Source organism: Bubalus bubalis, chromosome 14 (assembly GCF_019923935.1).
Source record: "Bubalus bubalis isolate 160015118507 breed Murrah chromosome 14, NDDB_SH_1, whole genome shotgun sequence".
Classification (NCBI taxonomy): domain Eukaryota; kingdom Metazoa; phylum Chordata; class Mammalia; order Artiodactyla; family Bovidae; genus Bubalus; species Bubalus bubalis.
In genome coordinates this window covers 67,103,616-67,128,571 of record NC_059170.1, presented here as the reverse complement: position 1 = coordinate 67,128,571, position 24,956 = coordinate 67,103,616, and the positions used below count along the sequence as shown (strand labels likewise).

At 38.5% G+C, this 24,956-nt stretch overlaps 1 protein-coding gene across 2 annotated transcripts; it reads left to right on the top strand.

Moving 5' to 3' along the window:
• The first annotated feature begins 390 nt into the window (after positions 1-390).
• SEC61A2 (SEC61 translocon subunit alpha 2) lies at positions 391-23,588 on the top strand. Of its 2 annotated transcripts, XM_006077744.4 has the most exons (12): positions 391-524; positions 2,573-2,640; positions 3,776-3,841; positions 6,935-7,013; positions 10,219-10,350; positions 10,473-10,582; positions 14,409-14,562; positions 15,534-15,694; positions 16,005-16,202; positions 19,511-19,702; positions 20,146-20,222; positions 22,489-23,588. In XM_006077744.4, exons 1-12 carry the CDS (start codon positions 518-520, stop codon positions 22,673-22,675), a joined length of 1,431 nt encoding a protein of 476 aa, XP_006077806.1. In that variant the 5' UTR covers positions 391-517; the 3' UTR covers positions 22,676-23,588. The 2 variants fall into 2 exon arrangements, with proteins under 2 accessions (XP_006077806.1, XP_044784170.1); XM_044928235.2 differs by lacking the exon at positions 6,935-7,013 and having other exon boundaries at positions 450-524.
• Positions 23,589-24,956: the final 1,368 nt, after the last annotated feature.

Below are 24,956 nucleotides of genomic sequence, written 5' to 3'. Positions count from 1 at the left end.
AGTTCCAGTAAGATGGAAGCAAAATAAAGTTTTTTTGGGTCATGCGGGCTCTGGAGGCATCTCGGCTCCAGTTCTGGGGATCGAACCCGTCCTGCACTCCTGGGGCGGTCGCTCGGGTTGTGTCCTGACTCTAACCCCCGGGCCTCCTGGGGGTCAAGGTCAAGGAGACAGCCCTTGCTGGACCCTGCGTTCAGAAAGGTGCTCACAGCTGAAAGACCGGGCAGCCCTGGCCCCATAGAGGGTCCCACCTCCTGGGCTCCGCAGAAGGACGCCCACGCCGGTGGTGGCCATGACAACGAGGCGGACGTCATCTGCGCAGGCGGCCTAAAGCCAGACTGTCGTCAGAGGGTGGGGCCTGGGTTGGGTGGCGACAACGCGGGTCACGTGGGAAGGGGCGGAGCCTGCGCGGGGCTGGCCGGAGGGTGTCGCGAGCGGGCGCCGAGGCTCGAGCCGTGGGAACCCGAGCGAAGGCCGCGCCGAGGCCGCTGGGCCCCGCCGGGCCGCCCCAGCCGCCGCCATGGGCAGTGAGTAGCGGTGGTAGGCCCTTCCCGAGGGCGCGGGCCCCTACGGGCCGCAAGCGGGGGGCGGCTCAGGCCCGGGGTCGCCTAGCCTGGGGGCCGGGAAGGCGCGGGCGTCTGCGGAGGGCGCGGGCCGGGGGCCTCAGCCGAGGCTCCTCCAGCAGTGCGAGGCCTAGCCCGGGCCGGCTGCGGGGCTAGGACCGGGAGGCCTGGGTCTGCGCATCTCAGGGTGGCGTGGAGCGGAGGACGGCGCGGGGAGGCCATTGGTTTTGGGGGCGGGGAGTTAAGGAACCAAGAGACACCTGGACCACTTTTAATTTTTCAAGAGCTTAGGAAACTCATATTTTTATTTCCAAATCACCCTTGGAATATTAGTTGTGATGAATGAAGCTCCCTGCCTTGTTTCATTTTTTAAAAAGTGATGCACGGCGTGTATTTTAGGGGAGGAAAGGAGGCGATTGGTGGCCTAGCGTTTTCGTTAAATTTTTCATTCCAGTCATTCTGTAGCGTTTACTGAAAACTCAACGTGTGTCAGGTCGTATACGCCTTAGGGACAAGGCCTTAAATAATGGGAATCTTTCGAGGGCCCTCTCCCAAACCCTCAACACCACGTATCTTTACAAATATACTGACATAGCTGTTGGGGTGATTGTTGGATGAACGGATTACCGCAAACCCAAGCCGTGCACCCATTGGCCTGCTAACTAGTGGACATTTGCGGAAAGCTTAGAAAGGAATAGGAGACCCTTGGTCTTGAATTTGTAGTATGAAGCGTTAAATTCTACAACATAGGAAGAGTGAGGTGGCAGACAAAAAAGCATTGCTTGAACATGAATATTCCAACACAGATGACCATAAACCAAGAAATCTGGGAGGATAGCTTAGGTTGAAGTGGGAAGGAAAAGGGTTAAGGGGATTCTAGGAAGTTTCCTGATGTGATTGACATTTGTTTTGTAGTAGAGATGAACACTTTGATAATATTCAGATTTGCTTTCCTAGTCGTCTTAAATGGTACTTGGGTAACAAATAACCTGCTTATGAGAATTTATGAATTCCTCTGTCAAACATCAATGGCCGCCATCACTTTGAGAGATTGTATAAAAAGATCGTATAGTCAAATCAACTATACTTCAGTAACATAAATTCAGCAACAACAAAAAAGATGTTTTAGTCAACTTTTGGCTAACTGGCTGAAGTGTAATTGCTCACGTCAGTTTTAAAACAATTTCATGATGTTAGTACGTAGAATCCTGTATGTGTAAGGGAAGAATGATCTTAGCTAATAACCTAGTTGTGGATTTTTGTGTTTCTGCACATTACAGACACTGGCAGAGGCTAAAATGATTATCATCTTCATCCTCCAGTTCTTTGGCAGGACTTGACTTCTCAAATTATAGCCATGCCAGAAGAGAGTGCCTATCCTGAAGTTTGGTCTATCTTACTTTTATACATTATGAGTTGTCTGGGAATAAATTTCTAATGAAATGTAGTCGTCATTCTCTGGGCTGAGAATTGAACATACACAAGTACTTTGAGGTTTTCTTATATGGGAGAGCGTCCAAGCAATGAATAGTGACTTAATGAAATGAAGTAGAGATTGTATACAGTACTTTTAAAAACCTGTCTAGGCAATTCCCTGGTGGTCTGGTTAGGACTTGGCACTTTCACCGCTGGGTGTGATATTTCTCACTTAGGCATTTCAGCATCTTTCAGTCCCAGATTGTCAGTCCTGCAGTTTCAGCTCATTTCTTGTACTTGCGTCCTCTTATGGCCCGTTTCCTTCCATAATGCATGTTCTTGTTGGTTGACTGCCTTTGCTCCTTTTGATGTAGAGATGCTGACTGAATTACTCCTTTTCTGTATATGTAAAGGGGTGGGATTCAAGCATGAGGAAGCGAATTACTTTGAAATGGAGAGCATTATGATTAATTCATTTTGGGGGTGGGAATGGGATGGATTGCCATTAAAAGAATATTTGTATTTGATTCTTCAAAAATAAAAATCTTTTTTAAAACTTTGTAATAGGGGCATTTATTCTTTTTTTTTTTTAACAGTCAAATTTTTAGAAGTTATCAAACCTTTCTGTGCAGTTCTACCAGAAATTCAGAAACCTGAAAGGAAAGTAAGTATAATATTTTTGTAATATAGAGGGTAGCTAAGTGACTTACTCTTTTAAACTAGCTACACTGATTTATTTTCCTCAACCTTTTTCTGGTTGTAACTGGAAAAATGCCTGTTCCTTCTCTTCACAAGAGGCATAAAAGTGAATAAAACTAGTGTAGACCTTTTAAATCTAGATAGTTTATCTCATGGTTTCCACAGCAACTGTTCTCTAAATTGTAACATTTCCAAGCCTTATGTTTCTTTGGCCTGTGTGTTAGATAAGATACAGTGTTCTCCTGCCTATTATGATCCACCACACTAAAAATGACCCAGTCTCATGGGTCAGTTTTCATGCATACCAACCGTTTCACATAAATGGATTGCAGCTGGGCAGGTGAATACCTCTCATTTGTTGATTCATTCGGTGCAGAGAAAAAAAATCACAGACATGCATTCAAAAGATAGAGACTGCATCCATTTGTTCTTACATCATTGTGGACTTTTGGAAGTAAGGCATTTCGATTCTAGAAATATTGTTAATCCCAGATGTTCCTCTTTTACTGTACTTTCAATTTCTCATGGAACTAACCAGAATAGGGACCAGAAAGAGATAAGTAAAACTTTTATTAAACTTACTGTTTTATAATATTCAGAAATATATTTCTTTTTTTAAGTTTATTTGAGGTTATAAAACAGTTGTTCCCGTTACATGTAAGGTATACTAAGAAACTATAGCTTTTCATAGGCTATGAAATACTCACCAAATAATATTACAGGCAGGAAGACAAATACCATATGATATCACTTATCACAATAAGTGATGGCTTTGTGTAGTATGGTGTTAACTGAAATGTGTGAATATTGGATGTGTGTCTTTTTATCCTTTTCAGTTTCAGCTAACATGGTGCAGTGTATTAAGGCCTGCCTGTATTTAAACTATAGTACTTAGTTCTCAGATCCAAGTAAAGAAAGATGCTTGAGAAGTTTAGCTGTTTGCTTTAGCTGCTACTCACTACGGTGAGAGTATTTTAAGAGTAAATAATAAGAGCATGTCATGATGGAGAATGCTGGTTAAGCTTTAATATGCATTTTTGCTTTTTTTTATATTTGCTGTTTCTTGGTTTTGATTGGTAGTTTTGTATTTTGTTGCACAGATCCAGTTTAGAGAGAAGGTACTATGGACTGCTATAACTCTCTTCATTTTCTTAGTATGTTGTCAGGTATGTAACCAAACACTGAATAAATGTCTGTACTGTTATTCTCAGGTCTTGGTTGGTTATAATTTGAGAAGCTAATTTTAGTTCAAATAGTAAATACACTGAATTATTTTGAGCATTATCTTTTTAGAAAATTATTTATTGAAGTGTAGTTGATTTACAGTGTTAGTTTCTGATGTATAGCAGATACTGAATATAGGATATTGAATGGAATATAATTCCCTGTGCAATACAGTATTTGTTTATCCATCCTATGTATACTAGTTTGCATCTGCTAATCCAAAACTTACATTTCATCCCTCTCCCCCAGCCCTTGATAACCATAAGTCTGTTCTCTATGTCTATGAGTTTGTTTCTGTTTTATAAATACATTTATTTGTGTTATATTTTAGATTCCACATATAAGTGATATCGTATGGTATTTATCTTCCCTTTCTGACTTACTTCACTTAGTATGATAATCTGTAGGTCCATCCATGTTGCTACATTCTTTTTAACAGCTGAGTAGTATTCCATTCTCTCTCTCTCTCTCTCTCTCTCTCTCTCGCTCTCGCTCTCTCGCTCTCTCTGTGTATACAGCCCATATCTTCTTTTATTCATTCCTCTGTTGATGGACATTTAGATTGCTTCTGTGTCTTAACTATTGTACATAGGAGCATCATCATTATATATACAACCCACATCTTTTATTCATTCCTCTGTTGATGGACATTTAGATTGCTTCTTCGTTTCAACTATTGTACATAGGAGAATCATCATTTCAATCTGAGTTGATAGTGAAATGATTCTTCTACTGTGTATTTCTTTTGGTTTCCTAGTGGGTTTGAACATACTTTCTCATTTTCCCTTAGATTTCAGTTAATGATCTTTACTAATTTTCTTCTTAAGATTTTAAAACTTGGTTTATGACAAGTTTTTATATATAAAAGTGTTAAACCTTTGACAGGTATCGTGCAGATATTTTTCCTTTTTGTTTGCTTTTAATCATGTTGTAAATAGCATGTTTTAATTATAAATCCTCCAAAGCCAAACCATTGTATTACTTTGCTTCTACTGACCAGCCCTTAAACATTTTGGGTTGCTCCCATGTCTTGACTATTGTAAATTGTGCCACTATGAACATTGGGGTGAATGTATCTTTTTGAATTAGAATTTTTACCTTTTCTGGATATATACCCAGAAGTAAGATTGCTGGAGTATATGTTAGCTCTATTTTCAGTTTTTTGAGGAACCTCCTGTTTTCATTTTACATCAAAGTATAGGAAGGTTCCCTTTTCTCCACGGTAAGATTTTAACTTTTACTTCCTTTACAAATGATATTGAGCAGCTTTCTCATATACTTATTGAGTATTTGTTCATCTTTTGTAAAGTGTTTTCTCCCCAGATCTTTTTCCTGTTAAAAAAAAATTGCATTATTGTCCCATTAGTGAATTGTATGCCTTTTAAAATATTTTCTGGATATAAGTCCTTCATCAGATACATGTATTGTGAAGATTTTCTCCTGTATTCATCTAAATAGTTTTAGCTTTTATGTTTTGGTCTATGGTCTGTTCCAGGTTAATTTTTATGTATGACATGAGGTAAGGTTAGGGCTCATTTCTTTCTATATGGACAGGCCAGTTGAAAAGGCTATCCTTTCTCCATTGAAATAACCTTGGCATCGTTGTTGAAAATCAGTTAGCCATTTAAGCATGGATCTGTTTTTGTACTCTCAGTTCTGTTCCATTGATCATATTCCGTCATTATGGTAAACCATAACTGTTTTGATTACTGTAGCTTTAGACTGAATCCTATAATTAGGTTGTAAAAGTCATCCAACTTTGCTCTTTCTTCTCAGAATGATTTTGTCAGTTCTCAGTCACTCATTTGAATTTTAAAATCAGCTTGTCAGTTTCTTTAAGAAAGCCTACTGGGATTATGATTTTTATTGGTTTGAACTTACTGAATATTCTAACCCAAGGGTCTGCAAACATTTTTTCTGTAAAAGGCCAGATAGTAAATATTTTCAGCTTTACAGCTAGAACCCAAGAAAACTCAAGAAGAAGAAACATAACGAGTTATATTACTTGAAGAGTCACATTTCTCACGACTTTTCTTGCCCTTAATTTACGTATTTTATGTTATTTATTATTATTATTTTTTTTTTGTAATGGATTTACAGAGTTGCCAAGCTGTACCTTTCTGTCTTTCTCATGCTTGGGGATTTCTGCCCAGGACTGATGATTTCTTGGTTCTCTTTCCACTGAATCTCCAACAGGTTTATTTTCCCTTCCCAGATGCAGTTTAAGGGTTTGGGGTCTGTCGTTCTCCATAGTATTTTTTAGCTTGAGAGAATGGAGGGAGGTGAGATCAGCTGAGAGAACTGCCGTAAATGGGCTCGTCTCTCTCATTAGACTTTCGTTAGTGTCGTCTTGTGAGGGTCGTCTACCCAGCAAATGCCATTAGCACCCCCTTCAAGTTGGGACAACTAAAATTGTCTTCCTAGACAATTCCCAGATATCCCCTGGGGGACTAAGTTGCCCCAGGTTGAGAACCACTCTTTTCTACTTATTACCACAACATAAACACATCCTGATACTAATATAAGCTTCATAGTATAATTAAAAAATTTTTTTTCATAGTATAATTTTTAATGGCTGCATTCTACTGTGTATATTGTCTTCAGTCTTACATTTGGAGCATGGCTTTGGCTGTCATTTGTACCCATGGCTTTGCAAAATTATTCTGTGACTTGGTAGTTATATCCTATAAGGATAAAGAACATTTTCTTTAATTGCAAAACATGAAATTTATCATCTTAACCATTTTAAGTGTGCAGTTCAGTAATGTTGCATATATTCAGACTGTGTGCAGCACATCTCCATACTGATACGGAGTATTTCACCAGTAAAATTTACTGGTGAAAAGTACTGATTTCCATTGTTTGTATTTTCCCTAAAAAAACTATACATTTAAAGTATTCTTGTTTGGTTAGAGAACTTGAGAAGTAGTGTTTTTTTTTTTTTTAAGTATTGCAGATATTGAGTGAATGCATTATTAAGTTCAAACTTAGTTTGTATAATACATTTTCATGAACTATTTTATGTAATCTTATAGATACCACTGTTTGGAATCATGTCATCAGATTCTGCAGATCCTTTCTACTGGATGAGAGTTATTCTTGCATCCAACAGAGGTGTGTGCTGCTTTTCTTTTGCCTCCATACTAGTGCATCGTCTTATATTTTTATTGAATATTTGTATTTCTTCTATGAGTGGACTTGTTATAAATCATAGGAAATGACTGAGTGGTTTAAACATAAAACTGAAATTTATTGGAAGGATACTAGTTATTTTTGAAATCCAAAGAGAAGGTAGAATAGCTTAGCCTTGGGGAGAGAGAATCAGACAGTCTTTAGACCTCAGCATCCCGGGCTAGCTGGGAACCTTGTCTTTGGTTTAGCTTCAACAGCTCCTGGGTTCTTCAGTTCTCAGTTCATAATTCCAGGTTACCACGGTTTACATCTGACCCAGCCAGCCTTGTTTAGAGTTTCAGGGTTAGTTAGTACAGATGTGGGTGCTGGGATTTCCTCCTATGTTGGTATTTTCCTGAGAAAAGAACATTACTGGGAGTGGCTGTGCCATTTATCTCTTTTTTCTTTTTCTTTTTTTTTTTTTGGAAGGGATAGCTATATTCTCTGTGTTGTACAATACATCCTTGAGCTTGTCTTACACCCTGTAGTTTTTAACCTCCCACTCCTCAACCCCTATATTGTGCTCCCTCCCCCCAGCCCTACCCTCTAGTTTGTTCTCCGTATCTGTGAGACTGCTTCAGTTCAGTTCAGTCGCTCAGTTGTGCCCAACTCTTTGCACCCCCATGGACTGCAGCACGCCAGGCCTCCCTGTCCATAACCAACTCCCGGAGTTTACTAAAACTCATGTCCATTGAGTCGATGCCATCCAACCATCTCATCCTCTGTCATCCCCTTCTCCTCCTGCCTTCAATCTTTCCAGCATCAGGTCTTTTTAAAATGAGTCAGTTCTTCCCATCAGGTGGCCAAAGTATTGGAGTTTCAGTTTCAGCATATGTCATTCCAGTGAATATTCAGGACTGATTTCCTTTAGGAAGGACTGGTTGAATCTCCCTGCAGTCCAAGGGACTCTGAAGAGTCTTCTCCAACACCACAGTTCAAAAGCATCAATTCTTCTGCGCTCAGCTTTCTTTATAGTCCAACTCTCACATCCATCCATGACTACTGAAAAAACCATAGCTTTGACCAGATGGACCTTTGTTGGCAAAGTCATGTCTCTGCTTTTTAATATGCTATCTAGGTTGGTCTTGGTCATAACTTTTCTTCCAAGGAGCAAGTGTCTTTTAATTTCATGACTGCAGTCATCATCTGCAGTGATTTTGCAGTGAGACTGCTTATTTTGTTGTTATATTCACTAGTTTGTTGTATTTTTTAAATTGCACATGTAAGTGATACCATATGGTATTTGTTTCTCTGGTTGACTTACTTCGCTGTTGTTATTTGTTCATTTTAAAATCCATTTGTGAGAATTCTTTGCCTCTTAAAGATTTGACCTCTTTGTTACTTGCGTCTGAATATTTTTCTTTTAACTATTATCCTGTCTTTGGCCGCATGGAGGTTTCACAGTTGTATCTGATCATATCATCCATCTTTTTCCTTGTGGTTTTTAGGTAGTTTGTCATGCTTTGAAAGGCTTTTTCTTTTCCAAGACTATGAACATATTCACTCCAAGTATTTGTGCTTTTTATCTTTTATGGTTAAAATTTCTAAATATCTGGCCTTTATTTTGTTGGAAGTCATGAGATAGGGAATCTAGGCTTAATTTTCTATACGTGTCTAGTCATTTGCCAAGGTCCATTTATTCTTGTTTTCCCTACTGAGTTGAAGTGCCATATTTCCTAAATGAAATGTTCATTAAGTTTGATTGGATTAATTTTTGGACTAGATTTATTTGCAGTTTAAATTTTGGTGATTTGATGTAAAAAGACATCTACCCACCTGCCTACTAGTTTTAACAATGACATGTTTTTATCTCTTTACCATTAAAGAAGTATTTGAAAAACACATGAAGTCCATTTAAGATGAAATCTTTCTCATATTAAAGGCACCTTTTCAGCATTTATAAAAGTCAGGAATTAAGGTTGTGATGTGACAGAATGACCAGTGGAAACGTGGTCTTGGCTATATGGAATTGTTAGTTTTGCATATTATCTTACACGCTTGGTATATTTGGTTTTCTTTCTTTCTTTTTTTTTTTGCTAAAAGTGTAATGCTTATTTTCTACAATGAAAAATTTAGGAAAATAGAGGCAAAAAAAAAAAAAAGAAAAGAAAAAAATTATCCATAAACCCACTGAGTAAAAATAACAATAAAAACATCTTTATAAAAAATTTATTTTATTCAAAAATAGTTGATTTACAATGTGTTAATTTCCGCTGTACAACAAAGTGATTCACTTATACATTTACATACTTTTTTTAATATATTTCTTTCCATGATGGTTTATAATAGGACACTGAGTATAGTTCCTTGTGCTATACAGGAGGACTGGAGCACAGGAGGACCTTGGCGTTTTATCTTTTCTATATAGTAGATTTTATCTGCTAATCCAACCTCCCAGTCGATCCCTCCCACCCCTCTCCCCCTTGGCAACCACAGGTCTGTTCTCTATGTCTGTGACTCTGTTTTGTAGATAAGTTCATTAATAGTACAAGCATCATGATAGCCAAACTAAAATAACAGGAGATGATTTTCCATTTAAATAGTCAATCAAACTCTACATACTATTTTTGAGTACTTTTTCCTATCCAGTATGTCATTAACATTTTTATGTCATTAAATATTCTACAGTATTGATTTTGATGACTGTTTATATAATTTTAGATTTTGAATTGAGAGAGACTATTCTTCAGTATCATTTCTTACTAGCTTGGTATTTAATTTTTGGACTTAGTATATAATTTTAAAATTCTGCATTAAAATGTTTAGTGTAAATTTTAAGAACAGTGATTTTGGACATAAATCTTGGACTATTTCTTTCAAATGGTTTCTTTCACAATTTAAGTTTAGAATTTACAGAAATTTACATTTTTGTGGTATTTATAGTAATTTTGAGTCAATGTGTTGTGAGATTGTGTTAATAAATCATTAACACAATCTCATTAACACAAATTCTCATTCCATGAGAATTTGTTTAAGGAATGAGAATTTTCTTGTTAACTTTTAAGCATGTATTTCAGTAGACATAATTTTCAGGACTGGGCCACTTCTAAACTAATCTCTATTGGGTATGTGCTATGCGTGCTAAGTTGCTTGGTTGTATCCGTTGGGTATAGTAAAGATTATTTACTTCTTTCCCCTTCCTTTACAGGAACTTTAATGGAATTGGGTATCTCCCCAATTGTAACATCTGGTTTGATCATGCAGTTGTTAGCTGGAGCCAAAATCATTGAAGTTGGAGATACACCCAAAGACAGAGCCTTGTTCAATGGAGCCCAGAAATGTGAGCATCAATACAACTAAAGAGTCTTTCCCAAATTTGAGAATTTTGTGGTAAAGGTGTTTTTCTAGTCTTTCTTTATCTTTGGTTGTAAGTATGTCCTCCTTTCCCCCGATTTTTGTCAGTATTTGGTATGATCATTACCATTGGGCAAGCCATTGTGTATGTCATGACGGGCATGTATGGGGATCCTGCTGAAATGGGTGCTGGAATCTGTCTTCTTATCATCATTCAGGTAAGAAATCCAATTTTTCATACAGAGATAACAAAGACAGTTTTCTTTTGTAACAATTCTTTAGATGACTAATATAGTCATTTTATTACTTTTGAATTATTTTACTTAATTATATTTTGATTATTGAAGTAACATATAAGTTGTATTGATGTAAAAAATTAAAATTTATTGTAATAAAGTATAGACATGTAATAAAAGAATTACGGCTCTATCAGCTGTATTTCACTGATTCTAAGATGCACATTTTGATGTCTCTGAAATCAGGGTGTTTTCTTAGACCTGATGGTCTCTTACCCGTGCTGTCAGCCAGGCAGTCGTGATGGTGGTCACTGCCCGCGTGTGTATGTCAGCTTGGTCACAGCTGTTTGTATCATCCTTACATCACTGGGTTACGTACATTGTTGATGCAACATGCTGTTGGGTTTAATTGCTTTTTAAAATGTCTTGCAACAGTCTACTGTGATTTGGTATTGAACAGTTACTGTATATAAACAGGCACAGAAAGAGCAAGCTAGATGATAAACATCTAAGTCTAAACTTTATTATAAGCAGACAATAAAAATTCTCTATAACAGGTTATTGTCATAGTTTAACTGTAGTATTTTTTCCTTTCTTAGTGGCACACATAATAATGTTACAAATAATAGTATCTTGTAATCAGTGAAATACCATATAAGCACACATGTATATATCCTGTGGGTTTTTTAAATGGATATGTTGGAATAGAATTTTAAAGGCCAGCATCATTTTTCCTCCACTAAGAATGTTAAAATGTGTAAAGTTTGAAAGATATTTGAGGACTCCATTTCTCTAATGCAGGCCTTAAAAATCCTTTGGAGAAGTTACCCAGGAATGCATTGTATTTAATTTATCTAATAGTATTTACTGTATTTTGAAAAGAAGCTTGTGTAAGTTAAACACTCAATATCTAGGGTCCTAGTTATCTAGGAAATGCCTCTTGTTCACTCTATGAAATTAGGATTAATTTAGGAAAAAATTTTTTTAGTGGTCAAAAAGATCAAGATCAGAAAAATAGTTGAAAACACTCTTTTACTAGTGTGTGTATACATATATGTATATATGTATTGAGAAATGTTACCATTTTCAATTGGCATGGTTAACCATCTTTTTTAATAGGAAACCTTACATGGGAAGCAAATCATAGTAAGAAGATTGGATAGTGAGTATGAATTAGACCAAGCAGAAAGGGATTGTTGCGATATTTATATGTTATTCATTAACACATATCATAGGGCTTTTCTAAATGAAGTGGAAATATTTTGTCTTTTTCAGGGGAGGCATTTTTAATGGACTGTAAGGTAGTTTTCTGAGCCCCTAGTGAGTTCCCATTTGGAACAAGGTACATTTCTTTAAAGGATAGCTTTGTCATTATTTCTTCTTTTAAAAAACACCTTGAGTGGCAAACTTAAAACTCCTGGGAATTAGAGGAAGAAGTGTTACAGTAGATGGGGAGAGAAGGTCCTCTGGAAACTGGTTTTAGTATCTTTCAGTACTTCAGTGTAAGGATGCTGATACACCAGCCTTATTTTGTTTCTTGATAGCATTCGCTTTATGACCATAGTTAGAATAACCCTGCTCTTTAAAAGACACTCAGAATTGGCATCTATCTAGCTCTTAGAACATTATACATCAGTAAAACTTTTCTAGTGTTTTAGTAAGGGCATATTTATATTCTTAAGGAACTTCAGCTGACCACTTCTAGGGTAAAGTATTGACTTCTTGAATAGTCAGTTATGAATTTGAATTGATAGAGAAAATGGAGTTAAGCTATTTTAATTTTTCAGTACCAGAAATCAAGGAGGAGTTAAATTTCTGGAACAAAGCAAATAAAGTAGATATATACTAAGTTGTTTACATAAATTCAGGTGCACAAATGTTTGTCTTGTGGTTAATTCTTCTAGTGTTAATGTATAGAGAAATTTTTCATGTTTGATGATACATATGGGTAGTGACCCATTGCCTCTTTTTAAGGCATTGCTAACATTGAAAATGTGTGGATTCACTGAAGAGATATGATTGGATCAGTGTGTTTTCACCTAGAGATTTTGAAAACTGTTTGCATGCTGTTATGTAAGGTATTTCTCACCTTAATTATTCTTGTTTCGTTCACATGGTCAGTGTTTTTCCACTATTGAGTTTTGGGATCTAAATAGGGGGTCTTGATTATAGTTTTCAAAAAGAATAGACAGTATCAGTGTGCATGGGACAGGGTAGAGGTAAGTATTATTTTGTCCAAACTGAGTTGTGTGTGTGTGCACACATGCACACATGAGCAAGGCTGAGATGTTAGTGTTATTTTTATACACACTTTAGAGGTTCATATGTACTGAACACTCTAGAAAAGCATGCAGTTAGTATTCAGGTTTTTATCACTGTTCTAATCAATGAGATGCTTTCAATTCCTGATTTCTCATTCCCTTCTCATAGGCATGCATGCTTTTTTTTTTTTTTTAATCATCATTTATCTTAATCTTTCAGTTACAGAAACCATTTCTCGTTTATTTCCCTATAATTCCTTTGTCCAATTAGAGAAGCATGAGTTTGTTTTTACTGGATATACACAGATCACCCTCCTGTCTGATGGGTGTGGATGTGAACAGGGTTTTGAAGAATTGCTGCTGTTTCAGAGCTGCCTGTGTGACCTTAGGCAGGTCGTTTAATCAGAAACCCATGATAGCACTTTCTGGTTGGCCAGTGGTTTGTGGACCACTGACATGCTCCATGTGGTGTGGGCTTCTGTATTTCTGATGAGTATGTACCTGTTACATAATCATGGTCAAAATAACATCTCAGTAGTTAAGTGCTAGCTTGTCTTTAATCTGGTCAGACTGGTAAACTTGGTTTTCAAACAGTAAAGAATTTGTGAGCTCTCTTAGAAGTTTTGAGAATTTTACCTTTTTTACAGTCCATTGAAATTCAAACTGAAAGACTATAAGTAGACAAATTAGGCTCTGTACAGCCATTGAAATGACAACTCAGAAAAAGAGAAAACAGAGAAAATGTAAGGTAAGCATACTTCCAGCGGTGTACTGGGAGGGAGTCGTTTGACCACAGAGGTCACTTGCAAAGCTATGGATTATTTCTGATTGGTACATACTTTTACTGAAATGTCTTCTCGAAGAGGAAAATTAAGAATTTTCAATTTCACATAAGTTAAAGTTAGTATGCTTTCATTTTTTAAAAAAATTATAAGCTTAAGAACCTGGTGAACCCTTAATTGTCTCAGGTTTACATTTTGTCATTGTATGTATGCATTTTTACATTGTTATAATCTGTGGACATATTCATGGTCTACTTTTCAACTCCTTCTGTGTATATTTTATATTATGTATAATACACATATAAAATATATAATACTTAAAAAATGTATCAGCATAGTTCACATGCTCTTCCTTTAATGGCCTGTAATATTGCATCTTGTTATCGTAACATGTTTCATTTGGTTTTTCTCTTCCTTGAAGCTATTTGGAATGCTCTCAGTTTCTTGCTGTCATAAATACTACAACTGTGAACATTTTTGTTTTAGGGTACTTCTCAGTAGGCTTTATTTAAACATTGTAGAGAAATATAAATATACTTTAAAAGTCAAAATGTCAGCTTTATAATGTGACAACATTTCCAATCCTCTGATTTGCAGAACTGGCTTCCAGTGAAGGTTGAAAGATGCAGAGAATCATAATAGTGATACTGCAATAGCTAGGTTTTAATGTTGAAAATGCCTGTACTTTGAAAGTAGTCCGTGGTGTTCACTGCCCCTTTCTGAATTTATTCTTGCTTCTGCTTACTTGCATTTCTTTCCCCACAGTTGTTTGTTGCTGGTTTGATTGTGCTGCTGTTAGATGAGCTGCTACAGAAGGGTTACGGCCTGGGGTCTGGGATTTCCCTCTTTATTGCCACCAACATCTGTGAAACCATTGTCTGGAAGGCCTTTAGTCCCACTACCATTAACACTGGCCGAGGTACAATGCACAGGGACACAACTGCATGGGTTTGGCTGGATGTGTGCGAGAGGAGCACGAGGTGGGGAGCAGGTGGACCTCAGACGCCCTGCTTTGCTGTCCCAGGCAGCAGTGGATGGCAGTTGTTCCAAAGCGAATAAGCGGAGATTGGTGGAGTATGAAGTATCATCATCTCCAGAAAGAATATCGAAATTTTAGCCTCTGCTCATTTAAAAATTCGGTGATTGCAAACACTTAAAAAACCTAATTGCCTAAGCCATTGCTCCAGAAGTCATTGATTTTGACTGATTTCAGCACTTGCAGCCGATACAAAGGTAGTGGATTAAGATTTTTCAGATGGAGAAAGAAATGTCATTTATTGTGTCATCAGAGAGCACGAGTGCTTTTGCTGCTGTTCTCCTTGGCTTTGTAATAGCACCTACATTTTGAAATACTTGACTTTCACCTTACCCACCTCCACTTCTCTGAAATGCCATCCAAGATTTGTAATGATTGACATCTGACCTGACCCCAGCCTTAAGACAAGCAATAGCAGTGATGGCTTATTAAGGTACTTGGTAAAGTGAGCTTGAAGGCCAACCTGGTAGGGGAATGTTGTTGATCTTTTCGTTCTGACATCTGTTTGCTGCTTCGCTGCTGCTTTTTCCCATCTCCATCCCCCTCCCCCAAAGTAAAGGCGAGGCCAACCATTATGAACTAAATATTTGCTTTGGTTTATTCTCCTTTGACTGTTTTCATCAAGAATAGTCTCTTGAGAAAACTTCAAATTTACGCTAACAAAAGGTACATTTGCCTCAGGGATGTCAGTATTTTTTAGAAGCTCCACACATGGCTGTATCATAAAGAAAACTTAGTTGAATTATTTTGACTGCTGTTTTCTGCCCTGTACTGGAGCTTTAGGGTTGCTTGTTTTGACTTTGGGACAACTTTGGGTGATGAGGCTGCAGCTGATTTCTGTCTTGATTCATCAGGTACGGAGTTTGAGGGCGCAGTCATAGCTCTCTTTCATTTACTGGCCACCAGGACAGACAAAGTCCGAGCCCTGAGGGAGGCTTTCTATCGTCAGAATTTGCCCAATCTCATGAACCTCATTGCCACAGTTTTCGTGTTTGCTGTTGTTATATATTTTCAGGTAAGTATACCATCTTTGTTGAAGTAAGTGGGGTGTGGATTTTTATTCTGCTCTTAAAAGAGGAGCATGCCATTTGAATATTAGTAGCTAACAAGTCAGCATTTCAGAATCTAGTTAGGCAAACAGTTCCATTGTTCAGTAGATGCTGAGCTGCAAAGTATCCGTGGTTATGAAGTAGAGAAGGATTTCTATTTCTGTGTGTCTGTGTGGAAGGGAGTTTGCTAGCACTGTCTTTGCAGATTTCCTTCTGTGACTGTCCAGATTCGTGCTGTGTGCAGTCCCTGACTCACTCCTGAGCTTCCTTTTTCAGGGATTCCGTGTGGACCTGCCCATCAAGTCAGCCCGGTACCGCGGGCAGTACAGCAGCTACCCCATCAAGCTCTTCTACACGTCCAACATCCCCATCATCCTGCAGTCCGCCCTGGTGTCCAACCTGTACGTGATTTCCCAGATGCTCTCGGTTCGATTCAGCGGCAACTTTCTAGTAAATTTACTAGGACAGTGGGCCGTGAGTATTTCATTATTTATTCTGAGTATTCAGATTTATTGTAATTTGCATTTCGTGCGAATATTTTTACCTGCAAGAGGTGAGCCATAATTGAAGCACTTGCTGTAACATTTTCAGGTTCACTTATCTATAGCACAGTTTATCATTTATTTGGAACTTGTAAGCTTGTAAGCATTGTGAAACTAAGACTGGCCAAGTACTTTGTATTATTTTACATCTAAGAAGCATTTTCACATCTCATTTAAGTGACCTTTTAGGTTAAGATTACAGTTGCTCTTATGAAAATGACTCCCTGTTTTGTAATCTTACTCCACTCCTGTCTCAAATAATGTTTTTTTCAAAGAAACAATTTGCTGATTATATGGGAGTCTAAAATCATCCTTTCCTGCCTCCCCTGCGGTTTTTCATAGTCCAAATGGCAGTAAACTAGTCTGTGATTAGGTGGAGAAAGGTATGTAATTACTAGTGAAGAAAGAACAGAGTTGCTAGAAATGGAATCCAGTAAATTCTGCCTTCCTCTTCATCATAGCTCCTTCTGAAGCACTCCAGCCACATTGTGATCAAGATGTGAGTTATTGTAGATTGAATTTTGACTAGTTAAAATTTTCAACTGACCAAGGAGTATTTTTCCCTCTTAAAACTATAGAATTAGAGAAGAGTAAGATCCTTTATTGTTTTCAGAGTATGTAATTCTAGAATTTGTATTCCCCTGAAGAATTATTTTTTTTTAGTCATTCCTGAAGTATGGTGCTTATTCTGTGCATTTGTCTTAATGTGCTACTTTTGCATAAGTTGTAGTGACATAACTTTCTGCTTTTGCTGAAAGCCATTTTTTAAAATATAAAATTTAATAGGATGAGACTGTAACTTGAATGCCAGTTGAAAGAAATAGGATTGCCTTTACCCATAATACAGTTGACCCTTAAACAGTTTGGGCTTCAAGTGTCCACTTAGACTCAGATTTTTTTCAGTAATAAATGCTTCAGTACTGCACTGTCTGCAGCAGGCCGAATCCTGTGATGCAGAGGAGCCGTGTACACAGAAGAGTAACCATAACTTATACATGGATTTTGCCTGTGTGGAGGGTTAGTGCCACAACCCCTGCAACTGTTCAAGGGTCAACTAGACTCCTTTTCCACTCATTTTACAGAAATTGGATTATCTGTGGTGGGGGAAAGGGCTGTCCCTCCCCTTAAGAGTTGATGTGCGTACTAAGTAACTTCAGTCATGTCTGACTCTGCGACCTATGGACTGTAGCCTGCCTGGCTCCTCTGTCCATGGGATTCTTCAGGCAAGAATCCTGGAGTGGGTCGCCAGGCCCTTCTCCAGGAGACCTTCCCGACCAGGGACTGAATGCATGTCTCATTATGTCTCCTGCATTGCAGGAGGGTTCTTTACCGCTAGCGCCACCTAGGATAAACTTTGGCAGTAGTTAGTACTGTGATAATTTCACAGTAATAAATCTATACAACTACTCAGTTGTATAGATTGTGTTGTGATCTCAGTGAGATTTTCTTTAAAGAGATTATTTGGAAGTTTAGTTTGTCTATAAACAGGCCATTTGATTTGGAATTAGTGATTCTAGGGGCACAGTAAAGGAATCATTTGGAAATTGTAATTTCAGGAACAAGACATTTTAATCATTGCATCCAAAAATTGCTTGCCCACCCTGCATGCCCAGAACTTTCATTTAATATAAACAAATATATGTTAATCCCATTTCTTTGACTGTGAGAATTCATAAATGTTTGTGTGGATAACAAAATTCAATTACAGATATTTATTAAAAGACTTCTTTATAATAAATATCAGAGTTTAGGCAGCAATGTTTTAGTTTTGTGTTAATATTTCAGTTGATTCCATTTTTCGTAGTGAAGTGAAGAAATGTGTGTGTACTCTTACATAATTCAGAAAATTTCATATTCTAAATGTTATCAGAGATTGATGTAAATGTAACGATATTCCTGTCTTCAGGAAGAGAAGGAAGTCTTCTTATAGTTGTATTACAATGTTTTTTAAAAAATTGCTCTTTTGTTAGTATATTTGCAATGTTTTTTATGTAATAGACACTATGCCAAAGCCTTTGACTGTGTGGATCACAATAAACTGTGGAAAATTCTGAAAGAGATGGGAATACCAGACCACTTGATCTGCCTCTTGAGAAATCTGTATGCAGGTCAGGAAGCAACAGGAGAACTGGACATGGAACAACAGACTGGTTCCAAATAGGGAAAGGAGTACGTCAAGGCTGTATATTGTCACCCTGCTTATTGAACTTCTATGCAGAGTTCATCATGAAAAACGCTGGGCTGGAAGAAGCACAAGCTGGAATCAAGATTGCCAGGAGAAATATCAATAACCTCAGATATGCAGATGACACCACCCTTATGGCAGGAAGTGAAGAGGAACTAAAAAGCCTCTTGATGAAAGTGAAAGTGGAGAGTGAAAAAGTTGGCTTAAAGCTCAACATTCAGAAAACAAAGATCATGGCATCTGGTCCCATCACTTCATGGCAAAAAGATGGGAAACAGTGGAAACAGTGTCAGACTTTATTTTTGGGGGCTCCAAAATCACTGCAGATGGTGACTGTAGCCACAAAATTAAAAGACATTTACTCCTTGGAAGGAAAGTTATGAGCAACCTAGATAGCATATTGAAAAGCAGAGACATTACTTTGCCAACAAAGGTTTGTCTAGTCAAGGCTATGGTTTTTCCTGTGGTAATGTATGGATGTGAGAGTTGGACTGTGAAGAAGGCTGAGTGCCGAAGAATTGATGCTTTTGAACTGTGGTGTTGGAGAAGACTCTTGAGAGTCCCTTGGACTGCAAGGAGATCCAAGCAGTCCATTCTGAAGGAGATCAGCCCTGGGATTTCTTTGGAAGGAATGATGCTAAAGCTGAAACTCCAGTACTTTGGCCACCTCATGCGAAGGGTTGACTCATTGGAAAATACCTGGATGCTGGGAGGGATTGGGGGCAGGAGGAGAAGGGGACGACAGAGGATGAGATGGCTGGATGGCATCACTGACTCGATGGACGTGAGTCTGGGTGAACTCCGGGAGTTGGTGATGGACAGGGAGGCCTGGTGTGCTGTGATTCATGGGGTCGCAAAGAGTCAGACACGACTGAGCGACTGAACTGAACTGAATTTTGTAAGAGTGAAGATATTTTAGATACAAAAGTAAATCCTTAAGTTACATAGAATCATAAATTGTAGGTGCTTTGAGCTTAAGACATTGTCATACTTTCTGAGGAGTTTGAAAAGTCACAGAAATGTGACCGTTGATGCTTTTTATTCTTGTTCTGTAGGATGTCAGTGGGGGAGGACCCGCTCGCTCTTACCCAGTGGGGGGCCTTTGTTACTACCTTTCTCCTCCTGAGTCCATGGGCGCCATATTTGAGGATCCTGTCCACGTGGTGGTTTATATCATCTTCATGTTGGGATCATGTGCATTCTTTTCTAAGACGTGGATAGAGGTGTCTGGTTCCTCAGCAAAAGATGTAAGTATTTGGTTTATTTGAAAATTAAAAAATTCATAATTTTTAGGTATCAAATGATAATTGATGCACTTACTTGTGTAATTTAAACTCTTAATTCATACATTCTTCATGAGGTAATGTCACCCCTAAGGAGTTAAAAACTAGTTCCTGGAAAGTGAAAAATTCTTAGATTTTTACAATGGTTTGTGAACTTCCAAAGCTCAACCCTGCCTAACAAAGTCTTATTCCTTAGTTCCCTTTATGGAGGTGACAAAAAACAGGTTGGGAAACCTCAGCTTAAGATACACGTAACGTGCTTGTGCAGCACCGTAGCCAGGGAATGGTGTTACGACAGTGCCTACTTCAGCCTTCTTATACTTTACTTGTTATATATGGAAATCACGTCTCATAGAACCTGGTAGTAAAATAGAGTTTGATTTTAAAAATTGTTTTTCTCTTTGCAGGTAGCTAAACAGCTTAAAGAACAACAAATGGTAATGAGGGGCCACAGAGATACCTCCATGGTTCATGAGCTTAATAGGTAAGGAACCTGTGTTCAAACCAGTGTTTGATAGGAGGAGGGGAGTGGGGGAGAGGGTATTACATACAGTACACATGTACTTGGCTTTTTGATCTAGCTTTCATTTGCTGCCAGATATTACAATTTTTAAGTTCATATTTGAAGCATTTTTCCTCTGCTTACCACAAAAGAATAAAAATTTAACGCAAAATTGAATTATTCTCCACATCAAAATAGACACCTAAATTATTGTTTTAATTGAAATTGTGTTCCTTTCACTACTTGCCCTTTGTTAAATGCTGTAGGTCAGAGGTTCCCATTGTTGATTGGCTGCACTAAAAATCACCTGGGAGCTGTTAAAGATTATTGCTATCCCACCTGTACAAGTTGTGATTTACTTTGTCTGCAGTGGGTCCCAGGCAACAGTTTTTTATTTTTTGATAACTTGTTTGAGATATAATTCCAATATCCTGTAATGTAGTTATTTGAAGTATATGGTTTAGTGGGTTGTTTTTAGTATACTTTGAGGTGTAATGATTACAATTTTAGAAACATTTCCATCACCCAGAAAGAAACCTTGTACCCATTTAGTTATTCCCTATTTCTGCCCAGCCCTCCCAACTCCCAGCCTCAGGCTTTTTATTTTCTATAGATTTGCCTGTTCTGCACATTTCATAATAAATGAAGTTATATGTAATGCTTTGTGAGTATCTTCTTTCACTTAGTGTAATATTTTCAGGGTTCATCCTTTGTGAATAATATTCCCTTATATAGCTATAACTGTGTTCAGTTTATCCAGATTGTTTCCACTTTTTGGCTGTCATGAATAATGCTGTTGTGAACATACTTGTACAGGTTTTGTGTGGATGTATGTTTTCATTTGGCTGAGTGGAATTGTTGGGTCATGTAGCAACTGTGTGTTGAACATGTTGAGATACTGCCAGACTCTTCCAGAGCGCCTGCCCCATTCTGCATCCCACCCCCCACCTCCGAGCATGTCCTCACCAGCACTAATTCTTGTTTTGATGTTAGCCACCTAGTGGGTATGAGTATTATCTCATAGGGGTGTTCCTTTTTCATTTGGTTTTGATTTGCTTCTCCCTGATGAGTAATGATGTTCAGCATCTTTCCATGTGTTAATTAGCCATTTGAGTATGTTCTTTGGAGAAATGTCTCTTCCATCTTTTTGCATATTTAAAAACTGTAATTGGGTTATCTTTTGTTTCTGGGTTTGTAAGATTAAAGATTTATTTTGGATGTGTCTTGTCAGGTATATGATTTGCAAATATTTTGTCCCATTCTATGGGTCGTCTTCCCACTTTCTTGATGGCGTCCTCTGATGCACAAGTTTTTAATTTTGATCAAGTTGTTTTTCTATTTCTGCTTTGTGCTGCTATTGGTGTTTCAGCTAAGAAACCAAGGTCACAAAACTTTATCCTCTTATGTTGATATCTGTGACCACTCTGAGCCAATTTTTGTGTTTGGTGTGAGAAAGGGGTCCAGATTCCTTCTTTTCCATGTAGATAGCCACATGTTCCAGAAGCGGTTGTTGAAAAGGCATTGGTATTTTATTTATTTAGAGCATGGACTGGATTATAGAGAATGGTAAAGTGAACCTCTGGGTCCCAGCTGCACCCAGCTTTAGTTGTTACCATTCTCCGGTTCTTGTTTCCTCTACCATCTACCCCATCCCCCCCCCCTTTTTTTTTTTTTCTGTCTGGAGTATCTTAAATACAATCTTATTATATTTTGTTTGCTTTTTAAATTTTTGGCTGCACCCTGAGGCTTGTGGGACCTTAATATCCCCACCAGGGATCGAACCCATGTCCCTGCATTGGAAGACAAAAGTCTTAATTGTTGGACCACTGGGGAAGTCCCACAGTCCCATTATTTTTAACAATTCTCCAGGTGATTCCAACATGTTGCCAAGGTTGAATTAAGATCATCCAAATCTTATCACATAAATTTGCTACTTAGGAAAACATTTTGAAATTCACTGTTTATCTAAAAGAGGGAGGTAAAAGGTTACCTACTTACAAACAATATTAAATATTCCAATACTGAAGTGACAGTTGAGGATTCTCCTCGTCTGGCATGAAAATCATGTATTGCCTTTCTTGGCTGTTAACTGGTTTCTTGAAATAAGGGAGTCCGATCATGCCCTTCATCAGTTTGCATCAGCATGTTAACTGGGTGGCCCCAGACGAGCCGTCAGTACTGCGGACAGCTCCCTTTAGTTGACTCACCCTTCCACTGCTCCGCCTGACTCAGGGTTTTTGTCTTCCAGGTACATCCCCACAGCAGCTGCATTTGGGGGCTTATGCATCGGCGCCCTGTCGGTGTTGGCCGACTTCCTCGGGGCCATCGGCTCTGGCACTGGAATTCTGCTTGCAGTCACTATTATTTATCAGTATTTTGAAATATTTGTTAAGGAACAGGCTGAAGTTGGCGGGATGGGTGCTTTGTTTTTCTAAGTGTTCCAATATTTCTTTTTGTGTGTGTGCAAGGAAAAATATTTGGATGCATTGTTTTTGTCAGATAATGCTGGCTCCCCTTTCCTTCTCTCACAGTTTGTTTTCAAGTGCTGACCATCCCATTCCTGAGGTGGGCACGGAGCTAAGCCTGTGTGCAGCGTTAGTACCAGCTGCCTTAACACTGAAGTTTACATTACTCATTAAAATACATACATGCAGTGTTGCCTGTGATGCTGGAAACCAGTGTACCCGCCTTGCCATGTTCAGTCGTGACGGTGAGATGGTGACGTGGATCAGTTTTGCACACGACATTCAAAACACTCAGTTTCCCCCCACTTGTTTAAAAATAAATGTAGTTCACATTGCCACTTTCCAGTATTTTTGAGCTTATTTAACGAGTTCTGGAGCATTTATATCTAATCTATATTTTAGATGTAATTACTTTTTATACTTTTTTAACTCATAGTATCCACGTTCCCGCCCTCCCCCATTTTATTTGTTCCTCCGCAAAGCAGCCACTCCGTCCAGGGCAGAGTCAGGCTTTCAGTCCATCTGTCACCAGAAACAAGGCTCAGCTCCTCTGCTTGTTTTCCTCTCCCCTTTCTTCTAGGGGCCGCACAGCCAGTGCTGTTCTGCAGGGTTGGCTATGCCCTTGAATTCCAACAGGTCACTTGAGAATACTCTTCAGGATAATATGCCCCTATTTTTTTTTTCCTAAATTCCTAAAGCAAACATCAAATTCTCAAGCAATGTCTGTAGTTCAGTGGGGGGTGAACGACGAGTAATTCATGCTAGGAATTTGTGTATGTTGTTGTACTTTACAACAGCAACATGAGTGTAAACAGTAGACAATAAAATTTTATTTAATAAAACTTTCAGTTGTGTTGGAAAAATAAAGTCTGATATTAAAAGATTTCTAAGATTACTTGTATAGATCCATCGTATTCATACAAAATTCATCCTGAGATATCTACTGCAAATGTATTAGTTGCATCCTAAAAACATGGAGGGACAGTGACCAACAAAATGGCACTTAGTTTTGTGACTGACATTTGGAAAGAACAGGGAAAAAATGTTCTCAGTGTCCCAGTCTCTATCTGAAGCAGCACAGTTTTTCTTATAAGTAATTCATTTTTATTTATTGTGCTTTTTTTATTGTCCAAAAAGATCAAACTTAATTTTTCAAGGATGTCTTTCTCATTAGTATGGTTTTCTGTCATGGTTGACTTTCTTAGTAAGTTCAGGAAGTTTATCTCCTTTAGCTGAGGATCACAAAGCCAACTAATTTCAGGAGCAAGGAGGCAGAGAAAATACAGGCAGATAGAACAGTAGGTATGTCAATTGGAAAGCATCTCCTGGGGGCCTAGGACCACTGTAACCATGGAAATAAGACCCAGTGTTACAGTCGTTTGTCCCCAGGGAAGGTGGAAATACTGCTTTTAATCTAAACTTTCAACTTGTAAATACTGATACCATAGGGCCAGCCAGTGAAAACAGACCGCCACTTCTCAAACTGACCAACGGAGAACATAAACTGCGTCAGGGCTATCACTTCTAAACTGTGCCCTTAGGAAAAGGAAAAGACGCAAAGGACAGGTGGGTTACAAGTCTCTCCCCTGCACCAGCATTTGAGAGTAGCTTTATCAGTGCCATGGGAGTGGTCTTGCAAGAGTTGGCCTGTTTGGAGACGGGGTCTCTGCTTGGGCCTGTGTATTTTCTGTATCCCTCAGCGCCTCCTGATTTTGAAGGAGTAACGACAAGAGCCTTGAGCCCTCAAGGGAAAGGACTACAGTCTCCGGAGAATCATGATGCCCATGATTAAAAATAAGGACTTTTTTTTTAAAGGTACTGGGTGAAGGCTACAATTAGAGCAACTAGTTGGGGCTGAATCTTCATAGTATACAAACAGAGAGGAGACGATACATATTCACTGGTTCCACAATTCTTCCCATTGTTTAGGATGTACAATATAAACATCTGTTTTTGCTCATAAAAATACCTCTAGGTAAGACAGTGAACCTGTAGACAAACTATATTCTGGCATTTTTGTCATTAGGCCCCTGATTTTATATGGTTATGAGGGGCCTGGCTGACCTCTGGGTCCAGGGCTGGAAACAAGATCAGGGGTAGCCAATGAGAACCACCGAGAGAATTGTGCACCTAACAGGCAGTAATGCTGGAGCCGCTGGAGGCCACACAGGAGCCAAGCTCGAGAAGTAAGAAGGTGGCCAGTGACACTGGTGGACCTTGAGGATGTGAGGTGGTGGCGGGACGTGAGCCA

Coding starts and splice junctions, on each gene's coding strand:
- SEC61A2 (XM_006077744.4), top strand. Junction 16,203..19,510: donor ATTTACTAGGACAGTGGGCC/GTGAGTATTTCA, acceptor CTTGTTCTGTAG/GATGTCAGTGGGGGAGGACC. Junction 19,703..20,145: donor CTGGTTCCTCAGCAAAAGAT/GTAAGTATTTGG, acceptor TTCTCTTTGCAG/GTAGCTAAACAGCTTAAAGA.